The sequence below is a fragment of the Phoca vitulina genome, unplaced genomic scaffold (assembly GCF_004348235.1).
Source record: "Phoca vitulina isolate PV1807 unplaced genomic scaffold, GSC_HSeal_1.0 scaffold19, whole genome shotgun sequence".
Lineage (NCBI taxonomy): Eukaryota > Metazoa > Chordata > Mammalia > Carnivora > Phocidae > Phoca > Phoca vitulina.
The window spans coordinates 27948434-27974852 of record NW_022589722.1 but is presented as its reverse complement, the minus strand read 5'-3'; the positions used below and the strand labels follow the sequence as shown (position 1 = coordinate 27974852).

The 26419-nt window shown below is 41.1% G+C and overlaps 1 protein-coding gene across 1 annotated transcript; it reads right to left on the bottom strand.

Annotated features, from left to right (window-relative positions):
• Nucleotides 1-1543: 1543 nt before the first annotated feature.
• WBP2NL (WBP2 N-terminal like) lies at nucleotides 1544-25452 on the bottom strand. Its single transcript, XM_032416920.1, has 7 exons — nucleotides 25359-25452; nucleotides 25169-25262; nucleotides 10773-10881; nucleotides 10371-10512; nucleotides 10068-10160; nucleotides 5043-5153; nucleotides 1544-2263 (listed from the first exon to the last, which is right to left on the bottom strand). Exons 1-7 carry the CDS (start codon nucleotides 25450-25452, stop codon nucleotides 1824-1826), a joined length of 1083 nt encoding a protein of 360 aa, XP_032272811.1. The 3' UTR covers nucleotides 1544-1823.
• Between the last annotated feature and the right edge of the window lie 967 nt (nucleotides 25453-26419).

Sequence of the window (26419 nt, the reverse complement as noted above, 5' to 3'; positions counted from 1 at the left end):
AGCATGGTATTCAAGTTACTAATACAACATACACGGATCAGTTGGCTTTCCTAGTGTTTACAAATTTGGTGAATCTACGTATGGGGGGTGAGCAAGTGATTACTTTGTTGTCTTCTAGTATGGTGGAATTTGAGCATTTATATATTAAAATACTTAAAATTTTACTTCAAACTAGTTTTCTATTATTTCTTTACATCACATTTATGGTATTAAATATTGATTTTGTTTGAAATGGTGTGGAATCATACACAGTTGTCTACAAATTTCATTCCAATGATCTAAAGGAGACATTACAAATTATTTGTTATGGGGACATTCAGTCTGATGGGACTGAAATTCACTGTAGTATATAATCCCTACAACTTGCCTTTCTCATTTAACATTAAGACAGAAAATTTTGTACATGTAGCTTAGATGTACCATAGTTTATGTAAATATTTACTATTAGTGAACACATAGGTTATTTCTAATTCTGTGATGTTAGAAACAATGTAATAACAACTTCCTACACACATCTTTGTGCACATGTGCAAGGATTTCTCAGGAATAGATACTGAGAAGTGAAACTGCTAAATCTAGAGTACCTTTTAACCTTTAAAAGGAACTGCCAAATTTCCTTCTAAAAATTAATACCAAGTTACACTCTCACCAATATTGTATTAAATAACCTTTTCCCCACATGTGTTCCTTCTCCAACACTTAAGTTTTTCAATCTTTTCAATATTTGTAAATCTTTGGAGATACAATTGTTTCTCATGTTAAGTTGCATTTTCCTAACACTAGTCAAGTTGAATAAACATCTTTTCAAATGTTTCTAAGCCACCCTATTGCCTCAGTTAATTGGGAATTCACATCTTTTGTCCATTTTTTCTTTTTGATTGACTTGTAGGAGAACTTCATATATTCTGACTATAAATTATTTGTTTAACATACATGTTGGAGATTAACTTTCTCCTATTCTGTTTCCTGTCTTTTCATTTTGGTCATATAGAAGTTTCAAATTTTGATATAGTCAACCTTATCACTGCTTTCCTATATTGTTTCATTGTTTTTGATCTTCTTCTTTTTTGTTTTTTGTTTTTGATCTTTTTTTTTTTTAAAGATTTTATTTATTTATTTGACAGAGAGAGACACAGTGAGAGAGGAAACACAAGCAGGGGGAGTGGGAGAGGGAGAAGCAGGCCCCCTGTGGAGCAGGGAGCCCGATGTGGGGCTCGATCCCAGGACCCTGGGATCATGACCTGAGCTGAAGGCAGACGCTTAACGACTGAGCCACCCAGGCGCCCCTGTTTTTGATCTTCTTAAAGAAGGTTTTTCCTACATCCAGATATCATTTTCAGTGGCCACATAATATTCCACTGCATGGGTATACCATAATTTATGAAATTCTCTCTCACTAATGGAAGTTTAGGTTGGCCCATCCTTTCAATAATATAAGCAATGCTGTGAAAAACAACTAAGTGTTCAACTTGATATTTCTAACATATTTTAGCAAACAGCATAATAAATGTTTCTTGAGTGGGGGAGGGGAGAAAGGCGGGGAAGCTTTTTTCACCCTCACATATGTTAAAAAATGCAGGCCAATGTCAACCAAATTATCAGGGAATTAGCTCTAATTCTACTTCTCCTTTGGCCCATCTAATCAAGAGTTGACTCAGCTTCTAAAGTCTAGGCATGGAAGTAAAGCTTTATCCTCCCCCTAAGACTGCCCTCCCTCAGGGTGCCACACTACCTCAGACACGCCTTTAATCACATAGCTGAGTCCGCCTTCTTGTCCTGACCTTGGTTCTTGAGTGCCACTTTGCTTGGTGAGTCTTCAAGGGTTATTTCCTGAAAGATGGTGGCTGGACCACAGAAGACGAAGCAGGGGGGAGAGAAGGCTCATGCCCAGCAGGCTGGGCTGCCATAAATCTGCTAGACCCAGCTCCATTTCCAGCAGGTGGAACTTCATATCCTGGAGGCGGGGCTTCATTTGCAGCAGGTGGGGTTTCGTTTGCAGCCGGTGAAGCTTCATTTCCAGCTGGTAGGGGTCCGTATCCTGCAGGGGGGGTTCCATATACCCCAGGTGGGGGTCTGTATCCCACAGGTGGGGACCCATATCCTGCTTGTGGGGGTCCGTATCCCACCTGTGGGGTTCCATACACCCCTGGTGAGAGTCCGTATCCCGCCTGTGGGGGTACGTATCCCGCCTGCAGGTGTCCGTATCCCACTTGTGCGGTTCTGTATCCTGCCTGTGGGGCTCCATAGACAACAAATGGGTATGCTGAGAAGGAAAAAAAAATCAGTTACTCATTTTTTAGAGTGGACAAGGAGTAGGTAAGAAGGAGGAAGAAGCAAACTGACACAGGAAGAGAATTCAGGCAGAATAATGCTAAAACCAGATCCTTCAGCCACCACAAGATGAAGGTTTTATCATTTCCTGTTGTGGAGGGGTTCAAATTAACACGAAAATAACCCTACAGTTATATCTCTATATTACTTATAGTTGTGCTCATAGATATAATTTACTTAATTTTGTTTGAGTATGAAGAAAGTAATACATGCTCAATGGGAATATGCATTTGGAAAATAGAGAAAAGATGAACTTTAAAAGTCATCTATAATTCCATTCTCAAAGACAAAAACTTAATATTTTGGTGTATTTCTTTGTAGGATCTCTTAATATTTTTATACAATCACAATCATAACACCCACACATTTTTTTATCTGGCTCTTTTTACTTGACATTATAAAAAATTTCTTTATATTATTAACATATTTCATACATTAAAAGCTGGACAATATTTTACCACATGGATAGGTGCTACTTAATTTCCCTGCTGTAGGAGAGCATATTGTTTCCAACTTTCTTTTTTTTAGCTTTTATTTATTTATTTATTTGAGAGAGAGAGCACGCTCGAGCTCAAGCACAGGAGCGGGGAGGGGCAGAGGGAGAGGGAGAAAGTCTTAAGCAGACTCCACACTGAGCTCAAAGACGAGGTGGACCCGATCCCAGGATCCTGAGATCACCACCTAAGCTGAAACCAAGAGTCTGACACTTAACTGCACCACCCAGGCACCCCGTTTCCAACTTTCTAATTCACATTGCAATAAACCTGGGCTTTATTTATTTTCTTGGCTACATTTCCAAAGTGGTTTAACTGAGTCAATGAATGGACAACTGTCAAGTTATTTTGCTGTAATACATATTTATGTTTCAGCTAACTAGAAAAAAACTTTAAAAGAATGGTCTTAAAGATTCTCAAAGAACTAAAGGAAAATGTGGAGGAAGTCAAGAAAATGATGTATGCATCAAACACAAATATCAGTAGAGGTGGAAAACTTAACAAGAAACCAAAAAGAAATTCTGGAGCTGAATAGTACAGTAACTGAAATGAAAAATTCACTAGAGGGATTCAAATTCAGATTTGAGTAGGCAGAAGAATGAATCCGTTAACTTGAAGATAAGACAATGGAAACAGTAGAGGTTGAGGAATAGGGAAAAAACAACAACAACAACCCAACCAAACACTGAAGAACAGTGAACTGAGGGACCTGTGGAACACCACCGAGCAGACCAACATACATACTGTGGAAGTCCCAGAAGGAGGAGAAAAAGGGACAGAGCAAATATTTGAAGAAATAATGACTGTAAACTTCCCATATTTGATGAAAACATGAATATAAACATCCAGGAAGCTCAATGAACTTCAAGTAAGATCAACTTAAAGAAACACACGCTGAGATACATTCTAATTAAACTTTCAAAAGACAGAGACAAAGGGAGAATCTTGAAAGCAGCAAGAGAGAAGTGAATCATCACATACAAGGGATCCTCAATAAGATAATTAGCAGATTTCTCATCAGAAACTTTAGAGGCCAGAAATAAACTGTCAAACAAGAATCCTCTATTTGGCCAAACTCCTTCAAGAGTGAGGGAGAAATGAAGATGTTCCCAGATAAACAAAAGCTGAAGTTCATTCTTGCAGGGCAAGAAGTGCTTAAGGTAGTCCTGCAGGGTGAAGTGAAAGGACAACAGACAATAATTTAAAGCCATCTCTTATAGAACTAAAGATCTCAGTAAAGGTGAATCACTGGACAATTACAAAAGCTAGTATTTTTCTACCAATGGCTTGTAATTCCATTTTTTTTCTACATAATTTAAGAGACTAATGCATTTATTTATTTATTTTAAAGATTTTTATTTATTTATTAAGGAGAGAGAGTGCATGAAAGTGGGGGAAGGAGCAGAAGGGGAGGGAGGAGGAGGGGGAAAAGAATCCCAAGAAAACTCCAAACTGACCACAGAGCCTGACACAGGGCTTGATCTCACGACCCTGAGATCACAACCTGAGCTGAAACCAAGAGTCAGAGGCTTAACCAACTGAGCCACCCAGGCACCTCTAAGAGATGAATGCATTTAAAAGAATTATTAGATTATATTTTTAGGTACACAACTATAAAGATGTAATTTTGTGACATCAGTTGCGTACAAAACTAAAAGCTGGTAGACATGTAATGTCATGTTCCAAGGAGAACTCAAGAAAGGGCTACATTTTGGGGCCTGCTGACAGCCTGTTAGGAGACCCTTTGTGGCCCACCTGTAGACTGTGGACCACGTTTGAGAATCACTGTGGACAGGCACAACTGTTAAAGGGCACAGGGCATAAAGCTGGAGTCCTCAGTGAGGTTGAAGTGCATGGCACAAGCATGATGGCTATACTTGTGTGAAATGGGAAGGGTGAGGTGGGGAAGAGCACACTTTTTCTGCTCAGGCTATAAGCAGGAAGTGACTGTTCCCGCTAACAGGAGTTTCCCAAGTATGCTCCATATGTGTGTACATTACAATTAAAAGTAAGCCTGAAACTGAAGCCCAGTCACTTGCTGACCTGCCACTGGGCTTCAGTCTAGAAATGAAGTCATGGACTCAACTATTTTCCAATTCCCTAAACTTCTCCTGTTTCTCCTGTAGCAGAGTTGGAGGCAAACTAGTAATGAGTGGATCTTTGAGCCCCTGGCATACTTTTCCACCTCCCAAGAAGAACTTCCCTGCCATTCCTTACCTGGACAAGGCATCTGTTGGGAGCACATCATGCGCCCCTGCCCAGTAACTACGTACAGTCCTGGAGTGCTGAACCAGTAATTTACACTTCCAAGTGGAACTCCTCTGGCAGCTGAGAAGACAAGTTTGGCAAAATAAGGACTTCTTAATTCTTTTAAGTCAGATGTACAGTAGCTATCAACCAAATAATTAATTGAGTATCAACCATCATCTTACATGTGTGTCCAACAATGTTCCCAGGATACAAGATAAAAAATATACACCTCCCTTGTCCTGAACTGTATGCTTCTTGAGGGCAGAGATTGTGTCTTATTTGCCTGTGCTTATTCAGGGCCTAGCATAGCACTTACCACAAAAAATATTCAGAAAACATTTCCAAGTGAGGATTCTAACAAGTTGGCAAGATACATCCATTAAAGACCAATGTAATGGCAACGTGATACAGAAGAAAGAAAGCACTTCTTGTTATCTTCCTCGGCATCTCTCTTATAAGGACCCTTGTGATGGCATTTGGGGCCCACCTGGATAATCCAGGGTAATCCCCTCATCTCAAGATCCTTAAATTAATTACATCTGCAAAGATTTCTTTTTCCAAACAAGGCAACATTCACAGATTCTGAGGACTAGGACATGGATATATCTTTGGGAACCGTTATCAGCCTACCACACCAATTTCTGGCCTATGGCATATGACCAGAAGTAATGTACACCGCTTCCAGGTCTTCCCTGGTGCAAGCTTCCCTGGTGAAATCTTTACTCTCTTTCCCTCTCTGCTGGCTATCCAGGGGGGCTGTGGAAGCCATGCTTTAAAGATGGCAGAGACCCTAGTACCCTGGGTCCCTAAAGGGCTATGTGGTTCAGAGCCCCCTTTTACCCCTGCTGATTGTCCTTTACATAAGCAGTAATATCTATTGACTTAAGCTATTGATAATTTGGGGTTTATCTGTTTCAGTAGCTAGCATTATCTTAACTAATTCATTATAAATCTAAAGTTGTCCGCTTTACCCCTATTATCCTCCTTTTCAATATCCTATTAATATTCTTCCCAGAAGTAATTATTTTATTAATTTATGTTTGCTTATTTCTTCTTTTTTTTAAAAGATTTTATTTATTTATTTGACACAGAGAGAGAGAGAGCACAAGTAGGCAGAGCAGCAGGCAGAGGGGGAGGGAGAAGAAGGCTACCCGCTGAGCAAGGAGCCCGACGCGGGGCTCCATCCCAGGACCCTGGGATCATGATCTGAACCAAAGGCAGACACTTAATGACTGAGCCACCCAGGCGTCTCTGTTTGCTTATTTCTTATATGACTCTCACTAGACTGTAAGTTTAACAATGGTAGGGACTATGACGCCTTGTTCACTGTTGTGTTCTCAATTATCTTATACAGTGTTTGGCAAACAATAGGTACTCAATATATATTTGGTAAAAACAAGAATCAAAGAGCCCCAACAAGTCAGCTCTGCAGAGGGGAAGGGACTTCTGCAAAGTGTCAAAGAATCAGATCATGAAGCATGATGGGTAGTTAATTCTAAAGGCCTCAAGGAAGCCCATCTCACAAGCCCTGACTCTTACTGGGGGAGTGGGGGTAGGCTCCCACACATAAGCCATGACATAATCAGACCCATAATAGGTCCAGACATTGGGCCAAGTTCACATAAGTTGCCTAAACTCTTCCCAAGTAGCTATGTAACTGCTGGGACTCTGTAGCTTTGCAGGCCAAGGAACAGATCTTAATGAGAGCACAAAGAGGATCCCCACACATTGCCTGATTCTTAATCCATAATCCTAAAAATAAGCCCCCCTCAGTACTGTGAGGCCAAAAATAAGAGTAAATTCAAGACTCAGTATGCAGTTATTCTGAGTTCTGCATACATCTGTAGCAAAGAGGAGCTGGACTTCCAAGTGTCCCCTGACTCTGGGTTCCACATGGCTATGCTCTGTCTGCCAGGACACCTTGTTATCCAATGTCAGGCTTCCAGATGCTGTCTGTCCTTTGGACAACGATGAGCTGTTGGTTGGGTACAGCGTGTGAACTCCTTGGTCTTTATATCTTTGCACTGTATCTTAAAGGTAACAGTAAAAAAATTTCTTACTCCTCAATTTCCTATATATGGCTTTTCTGCCACCTGTCTTCTTTAGCATTTCTCTCTTGTTAAGACCACCAACAAACTCAAATTGCCACATGCAATGCACATTTTTCAGTCTTAATTTTATCAAACATCTCTGTAGCAGCTGACAGATGACCACTCAGTAATGCTTGAAACTTTCCTTCCTTGACCTCTGGGATAATAAACTCACTCAATTCTCCTCCTACCTCAGTCAGCCCCTTTGCAATCTTCATTACCGTCACTCCTCCCTACCCATCCCTGAGATGTTGAGGACCCTTGGAATACCATCCTTAAGTCACTGAATGATCCTATTACTCACATGGCTCCAGAGATGACCTGTGTGCTGAGGATTTCTAAATCAGTCTCTAGATATAGTTCATCTTTGGAGCTCCCAGCTGCACATCCACTGGCCACTAGCATTCCGATGTACCTCACATTTAATAAGATGCAGGAATTAAGAGTATAGGATCAAAAGAATACAACATCATTTAATACAGTATTCCTGCCAAAATGCATGACCTGCATCTGAGCATGAGGAAACAGACAAACCCAAATTAAGGGACATTCTACAAAACAATAAGCCTGTATTCTCTTTAAAATGTCAATGTCAAGAAAGACAAAGAAAGGTTGAGTCCTTATTAAAGGAGACCAAAGACGTAGGACAACTAAATTCAATGTGTAATCTGGGATTAGATCCTTATTGGAAAAAAAAAGTGTGCTATTAGAATTAGGAACAGTAATGGCTTAACCATTTGAATTTGAATATAAACCATATATTAAATAATAGCATTGTTTCTATGTTAAATTTTCTGAGTTTGGTAAGTAGACTGAGGGTAGATAAGAGAATACCCTTGCTCCTAAATACTTAGGAATGAAGGAAATGATCTTTGTGACTTACTCCCAAATAGTTCAGTAAAAACAAAAGCAAAGGGGCGCCTGGGTGGCTCAGTCATTAAGCGTCTGCCTTCGGCTCAGATCATGATCCCACGGTCCTGGGATCGAGCCCCGCATCGGGCTCCCTCCTCCGCAGGAAGCCTGCTTCTCCCTCTCCCACTCCCCCTGCTTGTGTTCCCTCTCTGGCTGTGTCTCTCCGTCAAATAAATAAATAAAATCTTAATTTAAAAAAAAGCAAAAAAAGAATAAGATAAAGCAAATGTGGGAAAATGTTAATAATGGGTGAATCTAGACAAATGGTCCATGAGAGTTTGTTGTAATATTCTTGCAACTTTTCCATAGATATGATTATTTTTCAAAATAAAAAGTTCAAAAAAAAGAGCGAGAAGAGGTTTAGGGTTCAGATTCTAGCTCCATCACTGTCTACCTGGACAGCCTTGGGAAACTGTATAACCATTACTGCCTCAGTTTCCCCTGTTTTCAACTGGGGAAAATGATTGTAGCTACATCATAAGTTTTTGTGAGGGTTACAAATATTGACACATGTAAAGGGCTTGGAACACTGCCCACTATATGGTAAGCATTCATTAAATGTTAGTATTATTATATCTAAAATTGAACTCATTTCCTCTCCAACTTAGACTGTCTCTTGTATTCTTTTTTTTTTTTTAATTTTTTTATTGTTATGTTAATCCCCATACATTACATCATTAGTTTTAGATATAGTGTTCCATGATTCATTGTTTGTGTATAACACCCAGTGCTCCATGCAGAACGTGCCCTCCTCAATACCCATCACCAGGCTAACCCATCCTCCCAACCCCCTCCCCTCTAGAACCCCCAGTTTGTTTTTCAGAGTCCATCGTCTCTCATGGTTCTGTCTCTTGTATTCTTAACCATGGTTTATAGCATCATGATCTAGTCAGTCTTCTAAGCTAGAAAATTCATTCCATCCTTCTGTGTCCCCAGCACTTTGTCCATGTCTCTATTATGGCATATTTGCATATGTCCATCTCAACTAGATTGTGTTCATCTCAACTAGATTGGAGTTGGGGGTGGAGGCAAGGGAGAAAGAGAAAGAACATTCCAGACAGAGCAAATTTCAGGGCACCTGGTGGGCTCAGTCAGTAGAGCATGTGACTCTTGATCCTGGGGTCATGAGTTCAAGCCCCATATTGGGTATAGAGTTTACTTTAAAAATATAAATAAATTAATTAATTAGTTAATTAATTTAAAAAATTACCCATAAAGAACAAATAGCATGAAGGCTCAGAGATGAGAGAACAAGGCACAAAGAAGTCTAGTTAGATTGGAGTACAAAAGGTGAGAGAGTAGGGATATGAAATGAGGCTAGATTAAATAAAAATATATCATTAAGGGATTTATTTATTTTTTTTAGTAGGCTCTGTGCCCAACATGGGACTTGAACTCACAACCCCTAGATCAAGAGTCACATGCTCTACAGACTGAGCCGGCCAGGTGCCCCATAAAAGGATTACTTGTATCCGAAGTCTGAAAGAGTTATCTGGTATGTAGGCTAGGTCGGTGCCGTAGTGCTTGACAATACCTATTCCCTCTTCTCAGGGAAGAGGGAACTAAACCTAAGAGAAGCAAAGGAAAAGCCAGAGAGGAGAAAAGACAAAAAGGCATGACAGAGGTAAAAGAGCTCAGGCAACTGGGGCTCCCTGACCTGAAAATGAGACTACTCAGTGATATAAGACCAGCATTTAAAGGGACAAAAGATTATCAGGTAAAATCAGTCATTCAGGTGTCTGAGTATAAGCTCCTGGTAGATTGCAAACTCCTTTAAGACACGGAGGGACTGAATAATCTTGCTCCCAGCATGTGGTATGGTACGTGTCCCATAGTAGGGAGGCTCAGGAAATGCCTGCTGAATACATGGGCAGCTACCAACTGCCTGACCACAGAGGCCAAAGTCTTGACCCGATGGGAGACAGTCCTACTTCAATTCCACAGGCCTCAAAACCCCAAAGCATTTAGTATCTTTACTAGCATTGCTCACCAGCAGAGGCAGCTTTCATCATCAACTGGGCAAATTCGATGGCACCTCCTTTTCTGAAGGCTAATTTAAAAGTAGCCTGTCCATCCCAGCCACCTGGGGGAAGAAATGGCACACACTCACTAAGATGCTGGCACCGCTGGCCAGAGAGGACTGCCCCAGACAGAGAGAAGCACTACCTAAAGGAGCAGGGCAGCTTTCTTTAAATTCCAGCATGAGCCAAGTCTGAATCTTAAACCTTCTGGAAGCTTTTGAGAAAAACAACAACAACAACAAAAAAAAACACTTCTGAAGGGGAACACTTACCATCTGGAGCTGCCTGAATGATTCCTTTAATGAAGTTGGAGGTAAAGACTGGTTGTTCGATGGTGCAGTTACTCATTAGATCAAATGGCATCATAAAAGAAAACATGGAGTCATTGACTGTGTGTGAGGTCACGAAGATCACCTAGGAGAAGGAAAGAAATTTCAGAGAAGGAATGCAGTTTGTCCACGGATTGAGACATAGCAGAGCAATTCTAAGGTCAAGGCTGCTTTGACATCCTGGCCTAATTGAGAAACATCACCCATTTTCTTCCATATTCCTCAACATGGAAAATCATAAAAGTGTGAATGTTTTAAAACACTTTGAAAGTCAATGTCTAACCTCTCTCCATTTTAAGGAAAACAAATGTGCAGTTAATCCGATCAAAGTAGAAGTAGAATTACCCGGTATGAAGTGAGAAACAGTGTTCCCCTCTTTGTACCACTGAAGAGACTGGATCCCTCTGGTTGCTGTAGAAAGGAGAGCTCTACATCCTGACACTGAGCCAAGATACTGCAGAAAAGAAAGGGCAGACACAACACAATTTAGAAGTTACATAAAATGACACATATAAAGCTTTTAGCACAGTCCTAGTCCAGAGTAAGCACTCAATAAATGTTAGCTGCTGCTGCTACTGCCATTATTTTATTGAAACAGAAAGGAAATTAAATGATCTTATTCTCTGACTGTTCACTTATTCTCCTCCCTTTTATCATTGGGTTTTTTTTTTTAAAGATTTATTTATTTATTTTAGAGAGAAAAGTGCACAAGCAGGGGGAGGGGCAGAGGGAGAGGGAGAGGGGAAGCGGACTCCCTGCTGAGTGGGGAGCCCTATGGGGGGCTTGATCTCAGGACCCTGAAATCATGACCTGAGCTGAAACCAAGAGTCAGAGGCTTACCTGACTGAGCCACCCAGGCGCCCCAGGTTCTTTTTTTTCTTATAAAATTTACCTTCTTCTTAATGTTTACTCATTAATTTCTTTCTTTATATGCAGGAAGTATAAAGCACTGTGGTAATGCAAATGTTTCCCTAACTCTTATAGAAACGGTAAGGCACACAGAGTGCTCCAGATTCCTCTGGCATGTTGTTCACTCTACCTGTCATGTTCTCCCTCACTATTAACCTGAGAAACTTGAACTCATCCTATTCTCACTCACAGAATCCTATTGGGTTTCTTCTCTTTCTAAGTAATTATTATAATACATATGTGCTTATTTGTTCAATGTCTTAACTAATGATCATTAAGGACAATGTCTTTCCACTCTAGCCCTAGCAAACAGTGGATGCTACTAAATATTTATCAAAAGAATGAATGAATGAAAACATGATTATAGATAATAATGCAAGCAGTAATATGACATACATCACATTAATGGCACAAAAATGTCATAGCAATTTAGTGGAAGGAGATTAGCTTTGGTTGAAGTGATTAAAAATGACTTTATAGAAAGGTTGAAGTGTGAGTTGATTCTTAAGATATGAATAGTGTTTCCGTAGGCAGAGGTGAAGGTAGGGGACAATCCAGATGGGGAACAAACAGCATGAATGGAGGTGCGAGAGCAGCATCAATGGAGGTATGCAGTGGAAAGCAAATTGCACACTTGGGAGCAGCCTACCTGTGTGGATTCATCAAAACAGCATGGGAGTGAGGGGGGCGCGGGGAGACCAGTGAGATAGAGCTGGAAAGCCATGCTGGAACTAGAGCTTGGAGACACCACTTAAAAGGCAAGAAGAAACTGAGCTGCAGCTCTCACAGCAGGCTAGTCACATGATCAAGGAGGTGGTGGTATATCAGAGGCACCACTTTAAGAATCCCTAAGGGGTGCTGTGCTGGCTCAGTCAGTAGAGCATGCAGCTCTTGATCTTGGGGTCATGAGTTCAAGTCCCACGTTGGGTGTGGAGATTACTTAAAAAAAAAAAAAAAAAGAATCCCTAAAATATTCCTGATGTGCAGTGATAAGAACCGGAACTGGGGTGGTGGTGTGTTGATAAAAAGGGCTTTTTAAGATACAATGAAAATATAGGATGCCAGCAAAAATATCAGGAAAAATAGGAACTCCAGGAGTGCCTGTCTGGTGCAGTCAGTTGAGTGTCAGACTCTTGGTTTGGGGTCAGGTTGTGGTCTCAGGGTCTGGGATCATGTCCCGAGTCATGGTCCACACTCAGCGAGGAGTCTGCTTGGGACACTCTCTCCCTTTCCCTCTGCGCCTCCTCTCTCTCTCTCTCTCTCAAGTAAATAAATAAATCTTAAATAGGGCACTCCAAAACTCAGTTCAGAACTCTGGAATCTAATCAAAACCTTATAGCAACTAAGAGAATGTTTAATCAGGACAAAATAGTTGAGTCTCAATAAGAGAGCTTTGTGACACTTTAACTTACCCTGGTACCATCCTCCAATCCCCAGTTTGGCAACAGCCTTAAAAATAACCCACATTCTTAGTGTGGTGTCAAGTACCAAAGGGAGCAGAACACACCTTATTCTCAAAGAATTGTGGTTGTTTTAACTTGTCTGGTCGCTCCCTGAGGGGTTGGCTCAAAGGGTATGTGCCTAATTCAGGAACTACCCAGGTGACTACCCAGGGTGCATTTGTCAAAAACAGTTCAAGGTAAATGTATTAGTTGCTGCTATCTGGGGCAAAGGATGACACTTAGTGCAAACAAACAAAACTGAAAAGTTAGGGAGGAAAGGCTGATGAGATGCTTTAGGGAATAAAGGCTTTGAAAAGCTCTGACCATATTCATGGGAATCTAGAAAGCCACGTGCATATCTGCCCAGGGCTGGATTCATGCTCAGAAGAAAACTGAGAAGGCCCAAAACTTTTACCTCTGGTTGACAACGAGGCTCTGCTCAAGCAGGAAGTGAAAGCTAAGACAGAGCTGTAAACTGCCTGGCTGAGTGACAAAAACATGCTCCAAACACATAAGTAGACCCCATCTGCAAAAGCGGGAAGTTTTTGTTTTATTTTTGGGGTTTTCATTTTGTTTTGGTTTTGGTTTTTGGTTCAGATATATGAGGAAATAGTCAAATCACTAGTTGGCTACTAAGTTAACAAGAGACTTCAGTGGCCACACATGACAAAGAGTACAAACTTTACAAAATTTATAATTCAGAAAAGCCATTAAACAATAACTACAACAAGCAGCAACAAAGTACCCTGAGGAAGAGAGAAAATCTGATTTTCAGAGTTGCCAAATTATAATATTCAGAATGTCCAGTTTTCAACAACAAAAAGTCACGAGGCATGCAAAGAAACAAGTAAGTATAGCCCATATGTTCTTCTGTGAACATTAGACAATCAAATTAATAGAAACTGCCCTGAGGAAGCCCACATATTGGATTAACTAAACAAAGACATTATTTGTTTGTTTGTTTGTTTTTTAGGTGAACTCCACCCACAACGTGGTGCTCAAACTCCCAACTCCAAGATCAAGAGTCACACGCTCTACTGACTGAACCAGCCAGGCACCCCACTAGACCAAGACTTTAAATAAACTATTTTAAGTATGCTTAAAAAGTTAAAGGAAACCATGTCTAAATAACCAAAGGAGATAATGAGAACAATGTCTCAAAAAGAAGAGAATATCAATAAAGAGACAGAAATAGAAAAATGAACCAAATAGAAATTCTGCAGGTGGAGACTACAATAAGTAAAATGAAAAATTCAATAGTGCTGGGATTAATGGCAGATTTCAGCAGGCAGAGGAAAGAATCAGTGAACTTGAAGATAGGTCAATTAAGAATAACAGTTACTGGGGCGCCTGGGTGGCTCAGTCGTTAGGCGTCTGCCTTCGGCTCAGGTCATGATCTCATCTCAGGGTCCTGGGATCGAGCCCTGCATCAGGCTCCCTGCTCAGCAGGAAGCCTGCTTCTCCCTCTCCCACTCTTCATGCTTGTGCTCCTTCTCTTGCTTTGTCTCTCTCTGTCAAATAAATAAATAAAATCTTAAAAAAAAAAAGGAATAACAATTACTACCCAAGTAACAGAAAGAAAAAAGAATGAAGAAAAATGAACAGAGCCTAACAGACCTGTTGGACAAAATCAAGCTTACAACCAAATGCATAATGAGACTGCCAGAAGGAGAGAGGGAAAAGGGGGGCAAAAAGAAAATTTGAAGAAATAATGGCCAAAATCGCCTCCAATTTAATGAAAGACACGAATCTACATATCCAAGCTCAACAAATTCCTACTACGATAAACTCAAAAAGATCCACACCAAGACACATTATAATCAAACTGCTGAAAGCCAAATACAGAGACTCTTAAAAGCAGCAAGGGAAAAGAATCATCATGTACAAAGAAACCTCAATAAGACAAATAGCTGACTTCTCATAAAAAACTATGGAGGCAGGGGCACCTGGGTGGCTCAGTCGGTTAAGTGGCTGCCTTTGGCTCAGGTCCTGATCCCAGGGTCTTGGGATCGAGCCCCACGTCAGGCTCCCTGCTCAGTGTGGAGTCTATTTGCCCCTCTACCTCTGCCCCTCCCCCTGCTTGTGCTCTCTCTCACTCTCTCAAATAAATAAAATCTTTTTTTATCATTTAAAAAAATTTTTTAAAAGATTTTTATTTACTTATTTGAGAGAGAGAGCAGGAGAGAGAGAGAGAGAGAGCATGAGTGGGGGAGGAGTAGAGGGAGAGGAAGAAGCAGACTCCCCACTGAGCAGGGAGCCTAACACAGGACTCGATCCCAGGACCCTGGGACAATGAGCCAAGCCGAAGGCAGATGCTTAACTGACTGAGCCACCCAGGCACCCCTCAAATAAATAAAATCTTTTTTTTTTTTTTTTTAAGATTTTATTTATTTATTTGACAGAGAGAGAGTTAACGAGAGCAGAACACAAGCAGGGGGAGTGGGAGAGGGAGAAGCAGGCTTCCTGCGGAGCAGGGAGCCCGATGCGGGGCTTGATCCCAGGACCCTGGGATCATGACCTGAGCCGAAGGCAGACGCTTAACGACTGAGCCACCCAGGCGCCCCATCAAATAAATAAAATCTTAAAAAAAAAAAAAAAAAACTATGGAGGCAGGAGGTAGTAGGATGATGTATACAAAGTGCTAAAAAGAAAAAAAATCTGTCAACCAAAAATTCTGTATCTGGCAAAACCATCCTTCGAAAATTAAGGAGAAATTAAAATATTACCAAGTAAACAAAAACTGAGAGTTCATCACTAATAGGTCTGAACTGTAAGAAATGCCAAAGGAAGTCCTTCAGCCTGAAATAAAAAGACACTAAAGGGGCACCTGGGTGGCTCAGTCAGTTAAGAGTCTAACTCTTGATTTCGGCTCAGGTTATGATCTCAGGGCTGTGAAATCGAGCCCCACATCGGGCTCCATGCTGTGTGTGGAGCCTGACTGGGATTCTCTCTTCCCCTCGCCCTCTGCCCCTCCCCCACCTCTCTCTAAAAAAATTAAAATAAATAAATATAAAAAGACACAGACAGTAAATCAAACCCATACAAATAAACAGAGAACACTGGTAAAGCTAAATACATAGGTAAATATAAAAGTCAGTATTAATGTACTTTTGGTTTGGAACTCTTCATTTCTTCCTATATGAATTAAAAGTCAATTGCATAAAACAATAATTGTAGATCTATAGTGATGGGTACACAATGTATAAAGATGTAATTTGGGATAATAACAGTATGAAGGGACAGAGCTATATAGGAACCAATTTTTTGCATACAATTAAAACTAAATTGGTACTGGGGCACCTGGGTGGCTCAGTCGGTTAAGTGTCTGCCATTGGCTCAGGTCACGATCCCAGGGTCCTGGGGTCAAGCCCTGTGTAGGGCTCCCTGCTCAGTGGGGAATCTGCTTATCCTTTTCCCTCTGCCCACCCCCGCCCCCCACTCATGCTCTCTCTCTCTCTCACTTGTTCTCTCTCTCTCTGAAGTAAATAAATAAGATCTTTAAAAAAACTAAATTGGGTGTCGGGGCGCCTGGGTGGTTCAGTCGGTTAAGCGGCTGCCTTCGGCTCAGGTCATGATCCTGGGGTCCTGGGATCGAGCCCCATGTCTGGCTCCCTGCTCAGCAGAGAGCCTGCTTCTCCCTCTCCCTCTGCCTGCCACTTGGCCTACTTGTGCTCTCTCTATATATATCTGTCAAATAAATAAATAAAATCTTTAAAAATAAAAAATAATAAAAAATTAAAAAACTAAATTGGTATTGATTTGAACTAGATTGTTAATTAAGATGTTAAATGTCATCTTCAGGACAACCACAAAGAGAATAACTAAAATATAAACAGTAAAAGAAATGAGGAGGGAATCAAGATGGTATATTAGGAAATGTCTATTAAACACAAAGGAAGGCATTAATGAAGGAATTGAAACATATAGGAAGCAAATAGCAAAGGAGCAGAAGTTAAATCCTTCCTTATCAATAATTACATTAAGTGTAAATGAATTAAACTCTCCAATTAAAAGCCAGAGATTAGCAAAATATACATTTTTAAAATATGATTCCCTATATACTGTCTACAAAAGACTTACTTTAGATCCAAAGACACAAATAGGTTTAAAATGAAAGGATGAAAAAAGATATTCCATCAAACAGTAGCCAAAAGAGAGCTGCAGTGGCTATACTAATATCAGAAAAAAGACTTTAAAACAAAAATTATTATGAGGCAATATTATATCATGATAAAAGGGCCATCATCAAAAAGGCATTACAAATATAAACATGAATGCATCTAATAAAAGTCAAGGACCTTGACATATAAGGACCTTCACCCACAAAGGTAGAATACACATTCTTCTCAAATACACATGAAACATTCTGTAAGACAGACCATATGCTAGGCAACAAAACAAGTCTCACTAAATTTATGAAGACTGCAGTCATATCGAGTATCTTTTCTGACCACAATGGAATGAAATTATAAATAATAACAGAGGGAATCTGACAAATTAACAAATATGTGAAAATTAAACAAAATGCTCTTAAACAACTAATGGGTCAAAAAAGAAATCACAAGTGAAATTAGAAAATAGAATTGAATCACTAGAAATTAGAAACTTTGAGATGAATAAAAATGAAAACACACATACCAAAACTTTTGAGATGTAGCAAAAGTAGTGCTTAAGAAGGAAATTTATAGGTTTTAATGTTTGCAATTTTTTTTTTAAAGATTTTATTTATTTGACAGAGAGAGACAGCCAAAGAGGGAACACAAGCAGGGGGAGTGGGAGAGGGAGAAGCAGACTTCCCGCCGAGCAGGGAGCCCGATGCGGGGCTTGATCCCAGGACCATGGGACCATGACCCAAGCCGAAGGCAGACGCCTAACGACTGAGTCACCCAGGCGCCCCTGTTTGCAATTTTTTTAAGAAGAGCAAATCAATAATTTTCCACACTAGGAAACTAGAAAAACAAGACCAAACAAAACCCAAAGCTAGCAGAAGGAAGGAAATAATAAAGATTATAGTGGACATAAATAAAGACTAGAAACAAAAGAATTACTAAAACCAAAACTTAATCCCTTAAGATCAGCAAAACTGACCAACTTTTACCTAGACTAAGAAAAAAAGAAAGAAAACCCAAATTACTAAAATTTGAAATAAAAGTGGGTATGTTATCAGAGAATTTATAGGAAAAAACGATTATGAGCGAATATATGAACAATTATATGCCAACAAATTAGATAATCTATTTGAAACAGATAAATTCCTAGAGACAAAAACCAAAATGGACTAAAGAAGAAAGAAGGGTGGAGGGTTTTGCACATGTCTGTTAGGGCCAATCGGGTCCAATAGTGTTGTTCAGTTCCTCTATTGCTTTATTATCTTCTGTCTGGTTGTACTTTTGATCAGAGGTTGTTAGGAGCTGGGTTGAATGAAGAATGAGGAGTGACTGCTTAATAGGTACAGTTTCTTTTGGGGTGATGAAAATGTTCTGAAATTAGACAATGGTGGTGATTGCATGATATTGCGAATATACTAAAAGCCTCTGAATTGTACATTTTAAAATGGTTAAAATGGCAAATTATATGTTATATGAATTTTACCTCAGTAAAAAAGCGGGTTTATATATTAAGTGTAAAACCTCAATAAATCAATTAATCAAATTTAAAAGACTGTGAAGAAAGAATCCCCTGAGTTTGGTAATTCATTGGATCTGGGAGACAAAAAAGTCATGAGAAATCAAAGGTGATTTTTACCTCTAAAGAAATAGGAAAGTCAGAAAAAGAAGCTTATTGGGAAGTAGGGACATAAATTTGGCTCTAGACATGTTGAAATACTCAGGAGGTAGTAGTACTCTGCAATTTCATTCTGTCATGTCCTTGGGTCAGCATATAATACATGGGGTTTCTCAATCTTGGCACTGGGTGACTGTTTGGGTTGGATAATTATTTGTTGTTGTGGGCTGTGCTTTGTAGATTGTTTGGCAGCATCCCTTGCCTCTTCCCACCAAATATCAGTAGTAGCCCACCCCCACCCCAAATTGTGAAAACCAAAATGTCTCCTGGGGGGCAAAATCACCCCAGACTGAGAACCACTGTCCTACAAGGATGGCATATTGACTGCAAAATTTCAGTGAAAGTATAGTCCAGTGAAACAAAGAATGAATTTTCACCACGTTGGTAAATGTTATAATGTGGAGACAACAAATTTCTAAAAAAGAGGTAAAAACTGCAAATGAAATTTCACAGCACCATTTGGTTAAGGATATCAAATATCCTTATGTCTCCAGCACTAACAAGAACTTCACCAAAAATTCAAGCTCCAATAGTTAATCATCTGAATTTGAGTTAATATCCTTATAATGCATTGAGCTCTAAGTAACTGCTACTAAATATGCAAAGATTTCACATACTTCACATACTTTTTATCTATAATTTGTAAGTAGGTTCCCAGCTAAAGAAATGGTTCTGATATATGAACCTTCCAAAAGATGAACAATTTTAGATCCAACTATATGCTATTTACAAGAGACTAACTTTATTTTTTACTATTTTTTATTGAAGTATAATTAACATGCAGTGTTGTGTTAATTTCAAGTGTACAATACGGTGATTCAACCATGTTCTTAAGTACACATGGAACATTCTCCATGATAGGTTACATGTTAGGCCACAAAACAAGTCAACAAATTCAAGGAAATTAAAATCATCTGAAGTATTTTTTCTGATTACAATGGAATGAAACTAGAAATCAATAGCATGACGAAAACTGGAAAATCCACAAATATGTGGAAATGAAGCAACACATTTTTATATAACCAATAGGTCAAATAAAAAGTCTCAAGGGAAATTGGAAAATACCTTGAAATGAATAAGAATGAAAACACAACATGCCAAAACTATGGGATGCATCAAAGCACTGTTAAGAGGGAAGTTTCTAGATAGAAACATGTATATGCATACATAAAAGAGAATAAAGATCTCAAGTTAACAACCTAACTTTATACCTCCAGAAACTAAAGAACAAACTAAACCCAAAGCTAGTAGAAGGAAGGAAATAAAGATTAGAGCTGACATAAATAAGAGAGAGAATATAAAAGCAACAGAAAAAAAAATCAGTGAAACTAAGTTGTTGTCTTTTTTTAAAGATCTGACAAACCCTTGGCTAGATTAACTAATTAAAAAAAGAGAGATGACTCAAATTACCAAAATCAGAAATGAAAGAAAGGACATTACAACGGATGCTGCAAAAATAAAAAGGATTATAAGAGAATATTATGAAAAATTGTATGCCAACATATTGGATAACCTAGAAGAAATGGATAAATTCCCAGGAGCTAATTCATGAATAAATAGAAAACCTGAACAAACCAATAATAAGTAAAAAGATTGAATCAGTAACCAAGAACTTCCCAGCAAAGAAAAGCCCAGAACCAGAGGGCTACACTGGACAATTCACCAAACATTGAAAGAATACTTAACACTAATCCTCCTGAAAATCTGCCCAAAAACTGAAGAGAAGGGAACACTTCCAAGGTCATTCTCTGAGGCCAGCATTACCCTGATGTCAAAGCTAGAAAAAGATACTACAAGACAAGAAAACTACAGATTAACATCTCTGAAAAACACTGATGCAAAAATCCTCAACAAAATACTAGCAAAGTGAATATAACAGTACATTAAGAGGATTATATACATGACCAACTGGGATTTATTCCTGGAACATAGGATGGTTCAACATATGAATATCAATCAATGTAATAAAAATGGAACTACCATATGATCCAGCAATCTCACTTCTGGGTGTATATCCAAAGGAAATGAAAATAGGATATCAAAGAGATACCTGCACTCCTACATTCACTGCAGCATTATTCACAATACCCAAGATATAGAAACAACCTACGTGTAAGTCAATGGATGAATGGATAAAGAAGATGTGGTATTTATATATATGTATCATTCAATCATAAGAAGGAAATCCTGTCACACGCTACAACATGAATGAACCTTGAGAACACTGTGCTAACTAAAATAACCCGGAGAAAGATAAATACTGTATGATCTCACTTATATGTAGAATCTTAAGAAAAAAAAAGTCAAATGCATAGAAGCAAAAAGTAGAATGGTGGTTACCAGGGACTCAGGGAATGGGGGAAATGGGGAGATGGTGGTCAAAGGCTATAAATTTGTAGTTATGTAGGATGAATAAGTTTAGAGATCCAATGTACTGTAGGCATGATGACTACACTTAATGAGTATATTGAAAGGGCGCCTGGATGGCTCAGTCAGTTGGGTTTCCGCCTTCGGCTCAGGTCACGATCCCAGGTTCCCGGGATCGAGCCCCACATCGTGCTCCCTGCTCGGCGGGGAGCCTGCTTCTCCCTCTCCCTCTGCTGCTCCCCTGCTTGTGCTCTCTTGCCCTCTGTCAAATAAATAAGTAAAATCTTTTTTTAAAAAAGATATATTGAACACTGGAAATATGCTAAGAGAGTAGATATCAGGCACAGGCATCATGCCAAAAAAAGGGTAACTGTGTGAGGAGATGATGTGTTAATTAGCTTGACTGTAGAAATCATTTCAGTACGTATATGTACATCACATCATCATGTTGTACACCTTAAATATATATATATAATTTCTATTTTCTAAAAATAGCTAATATGGTAAATTTCATTTTATGTTTTTTACCACACACAAACACAAAATCATGAACAACTTAGTAAAAATTACAAAGAAAATTTATCAAAGACAAATAGCCAACAACCTTAGGAAAAAAATAAATTCACTACCAATACATTTTTTTCAAGATTCAATTATTCAAACTGGCAGAGATAGCAAAGTTTAACACCAGGTGTTGTCAAGGGTGTGGTGAAATGGGCACTCTGAGTATTGAGAGGAATATAAATTGATATAATTCTATAGGGTGACTTTGCAAAAACATGTATTTCTATATACATTTGTATAATTTAAAATACCTTTGAATTTTTATATTTTTTTAAAATACATTTTAATCTTTTTTAAAAAGTCTAGATCCTCTGATTCCACAGTTCCACTTTCAGGAACATATCCCCAAGAACCATTTTGACAGGTGGGCAAAGATAAGTTGTCAAAAGTGTTCACTGAAGCAATGACAAATTACACCCTGAACATCCCGGATAGGGGCTTGAACGAAGATTCATGCATACTGGAATACCAGTTATTAAAAATAATGATGTAGATATTGATACTGGAGAGCATTCCCAATACATTGGTAAGTGAGGAAAACAAATTACAAAGCAGGGGCGCCTGGGTGGCTCAGTCGTTAAGCGTCTGCCTTCGGCTCGGGTCGTGATCCCAGAGTCCTGGGATCGAGCCCCGCATTGGGCTCCCTGCTCTGCGGGAAGCCTGCTTCTCCCTCTCCCACTCCCCCTGCTTGTGTTCCCCTCTCTCGCTGTGTCTCTCTCTGTCAAATAAATAAATAAAATATTAAAAAAAAAAAAAACCAAATTACAAAGCAGTCTCGGGTGTGGGGGTGTTGCATATATTTCCATGGAGGGAAGTGCAGAAGGATACATACCAAAATGTAAAAAGCACTGGATGTTGGAATCTGGGGTAATTTAATTTTTTTTCTAATTTTTCTACAATAAACACATATGGTACTATCTGTACAATTTTAGAATATTGGTTAAAAAAAGAAAACTCAGTGTCTTCCCTATTTACCAGTAGAGCCCTATCTGCACAATTATAACTTAGCTGGGAAAAAAAAAACAACAACCTCCCCAGAACACAGCTACAGTGTGATGAATTTCTCAAATGTGTATTCTGAATAGGCAAAAGAAGTCAAAATACAACCAATCTTCTCCTTCTCAACCTATTTCTTTTTTTAAAAAAAAAAGATTTTATTTATTTATTTGAGAGAGAGAGAGATAGCGAGAGCAGGAACACAAGCAGGGGGAGTGGGAGAGGGAGAAGCAGGCTTCCTGCCGAGCAGGGAGCCCGATGCGGGGCTCCATCCCAGGACCCTGTGATCATGACCTGAGCCACCCAGGCGCCCTCAACCTATTTCTTTAAAGTAGTTTCTATCAATACCAAAAGAACCCAAAACGATCGTATTAAAAAATGGGCAGAGGAACTGAATAGACATTTTTTACAAAGAAGACATACAGATGGCCAACAGACACGTGAAAAGATGCTCAGCATCACTCATCTTCAGGGACATGCAAATCAAAACCACAGTGAAAGATCACTTCACACCTGTCAGAATGGCTAAAATCAAAAAGACAAGAAGTAAGTGTTGGAGAGGACGTGGAGAAACTGCACTGTCTGCAGGAATGTAAATTGATGCAGACACTGTGGAAAAGAGTATGGAGTTTTCTCAAAAAATTAAAAATAGAGATACCATATAATCCAGTGATTGCACTACTGGGTATTTACCTAAAGAAAATGAAAACACTGATTTGAAAAGATATATGCACCCCTACGTTTACTGCAGCATTATTTACAGTAGCCAACATATGGAAGTAACATAAGTGTTCCTCCATAGAAAATTAGATAAGGAAGATGTGATACACACACACACACACACACACACACACACACACACACACACACAGGAATATTATGCAGCCGTAAAAAAGGATGGGATTTGTGCCATTTGCAACAACATGGGTGGACCCAGAAGGTATTACACTAAGTGGAATAAATCAAACTGAGAAAGACGAATACCATATAATTTCACTCGTACATGGAATCTAAAAAACAAAACGAATAAACACACAAAAAGCAAAATAAACACAGAGGACAAACTGATGGTTGCCAGAGGGAACGTCTTGGGGGGTTGGGTAAAATGGGTGAAGGGGAATGGGAGATACAGGCTTCCAGTTTTGGAATGAATAAGTCACAGGAATAACAGGTACAGCATAGGGAACACAGTCAATGATACTGTAATAGCATTGTATGGTGACAGAGGGTGACTACACTTATGGTGAGCATAGCATAACTTACAGAGCAGTCCAATCACTATGTTGTACACCTGAAACTAACGTAACATTGTGAATCAACTATGCTCAAATAAAAAAAATTAATAAAATAAAAATAAAGAAATATGGTCGTTTTCTACACAAGAAGCCAGAGCACTGACGGGGTGGGTCTTCTCTGAGGAGGAGAAGGCAGAGAAGCAGTCCTTTTCCTTTCTGAGGGACAGCTGGAGTTGAGAAGTTCAAACCCCAATCAAAGCTCTCCCACATGCACTGGCCATATATATGATTTTAAGCAATTTACTTCTCTTTGTTTCAGTTTGAGAAATTCCCTGAGAAATAAGGGAAACACTACTGATCCTCATTGTAGATAGAGCAGTGATGAGTATAAAGCTCTTACAAGTGTTTGGCGATGATTAAGCATTCACGAGCACAGAACGGACCCCATCAAGAGAGCTCAAAGGGCCATAAAATCGGTGTTTCTGCTACAATTTTTTAAAACATGCTTCATGCCCTGCCTCCAACCCACACACAGAAAAGCAGAGAGACAGACCCGAGGCTGAGCGAGAAGATGCCCAGACACCAGATCAGAAGTGGCTTCAGGGCGCAGAGCCAGCTGCACCCAGGTCAAAGCACGCTAGGCCGGTGACCAGGCAGACCTCGCGGTCCGAGTGGCGGGCCATCATCTCCTACTACAGGGGAAGACGGACGGCCTCCACCGCCCGTGGGAATCTGTCAAGAACATTTTCTGGGGGAGGAAGCAGAGAAAACAGATCTGGACATGAGCACTCGGTCCTGTCTTAGCGGATCTTTCCGACAAATGCGCAGTCTCCCTGGAACACAGCACCGGGTGTCAATCTCACCGCTACCGGACAGCAAAGGAGCCCGAGGGCCAGTCGGAGCAGAGACGGGAGCCTAAGGAAGAACTGCCGGGGGCACCGCGCAGGAGTCTGGAAAGCTGGGAGGGAGGAACCGAGGAGAGGAGCGGCGTGGAGATGACGCATGAGGTGGGAAGGGGAGCGAGGGGTGGGCCCCGCCGGCCCCGCGCTCAGCCACCGCGCGAACCCCGAAGAGCCGCGCAGCCAGCGTCCTCCTCCCTAGGGGTCTGGTCCCCACCTTTACGGTAAAGTAAGGGCAGCCATCCCCCCACCCCGTCGGGGCGAACAGAAAGGGGGCTTCTGGAGGTTCTGAGGGCGAGGCGAGGCCCCGACAGCGCGGCATCCTCAGAGTGGTCCGCACTCCCGCCTCTTCCGCCTCGGTGTTCCGGGAGCACCGGAGGGGCGCGCCCACCGCCTCCCCCACCCCCACCCCGGCCGCCGTCACCCCGCGGAGGTCTCGCGCTCCCAACGGCAGCTGCACGCGACCCGGAAGGGCGGCGCGACACCCCACTACTGCCTTTCTTCTGAGGCGACGAGCGCCTCGCACCGCGCACCCGCGCATTTACCTGAGCGAGGCCACGCGCTCCAGCCTCTGCCACCTCGGAGCCCCTAAACGCCCGCCGGGGCACGCGCGCTCCAGTGGCGGGGACGGGGCTCCGCCTGCGGCGCCCGGAAAAGGCGGGAGAGGCTCCGATTGGCTGAGACTTTGCAAGCCGCCAGCCCCACCCATCGGTCTCCTCCCGACTCTGACAGCACCCCTCCCCGCCCCCCGGCTTCCCTTCAGGCACCTTTCGCCAAAAGGGATGATGGCCCCGCGGCGGTTCTGGGTGTGACTCTGATTCACGGCCATCTTTCTCCAGGCCCCCTCCTGCCGCCCCTCAGATGGGAAGGGGCGGGGCCTGCGCCAAGCCGGGGGGCGGGGCTTTGAAGGGAGGGCGGAGATTATGGCGCAAGGACGAGCGTGGGGGGTGAGTGGGCGAAGGGGCTGGTCACGTGAGGGGCGGTGGTCAGAGAACCAGGCAGTGTCCACGTTGAGATGCCGGTTGAGGCGGAAGGGAGCGGACCCAGGGAACTGACCCTGCCCCTGGAGCGCAGAGGTTTGAGTGAGTGGCCTCCTGGATCCACACCTGTCCTCTTGGCTCCTGCGTGGTAGCCCAGGCATGGTTGCTGGGCTGCCCACGGGAATGGACTTAGAAGCAGGATTTTCCTGCGTCCCCCGTGGCCGGGGCAGGAGGCTAATGCCCTTTGGAGAAAGGGTCCAGAAGGATTTCTCTCTTCTCCTAGGGCGAGCAGAACTTCTCCCCACCAGAAAGAGCCTGGAATCTGAGCCGGTTTCTTGTGAGGCAGCATTCAGGGAAGGGTGCGAGAGCTGTGTCAGGAGGATCTGTGCCCGCTCCCAAGATCGAGAGTGTGTCAACCATCATACCTGCCCTGCCTCCTCCAAACGGTGATTGTGAGGAACCGGTGGGATACATTATACTGGAATCGCTTGAAGACTAAAATGTTGTCCATATTCTTATTTCCTTTAGAATTCACAAAACAGCGCCGAAGGGCTTCAAGCAAAGGGATGGTAACAGCTTCTGGATTACCGTATTTCATCAAGTTTAAGATGCATCATTTTTAAATGTACCACTAAGAAAAAAAAAGGTGCCGAATAAAGATATGTCATCAGTTGTAAGCTGTTTTTTGTTTTTGTTTTTAAGTAATCTCTACACCCAACATAGGGCTTGAACTCATGACCTGGGGATCAAGAGTCGCATGCTCTACGGACTCAGTCAGCCCGAAGCTGATTTTTTTTTTTAAGATTTTATTTATTT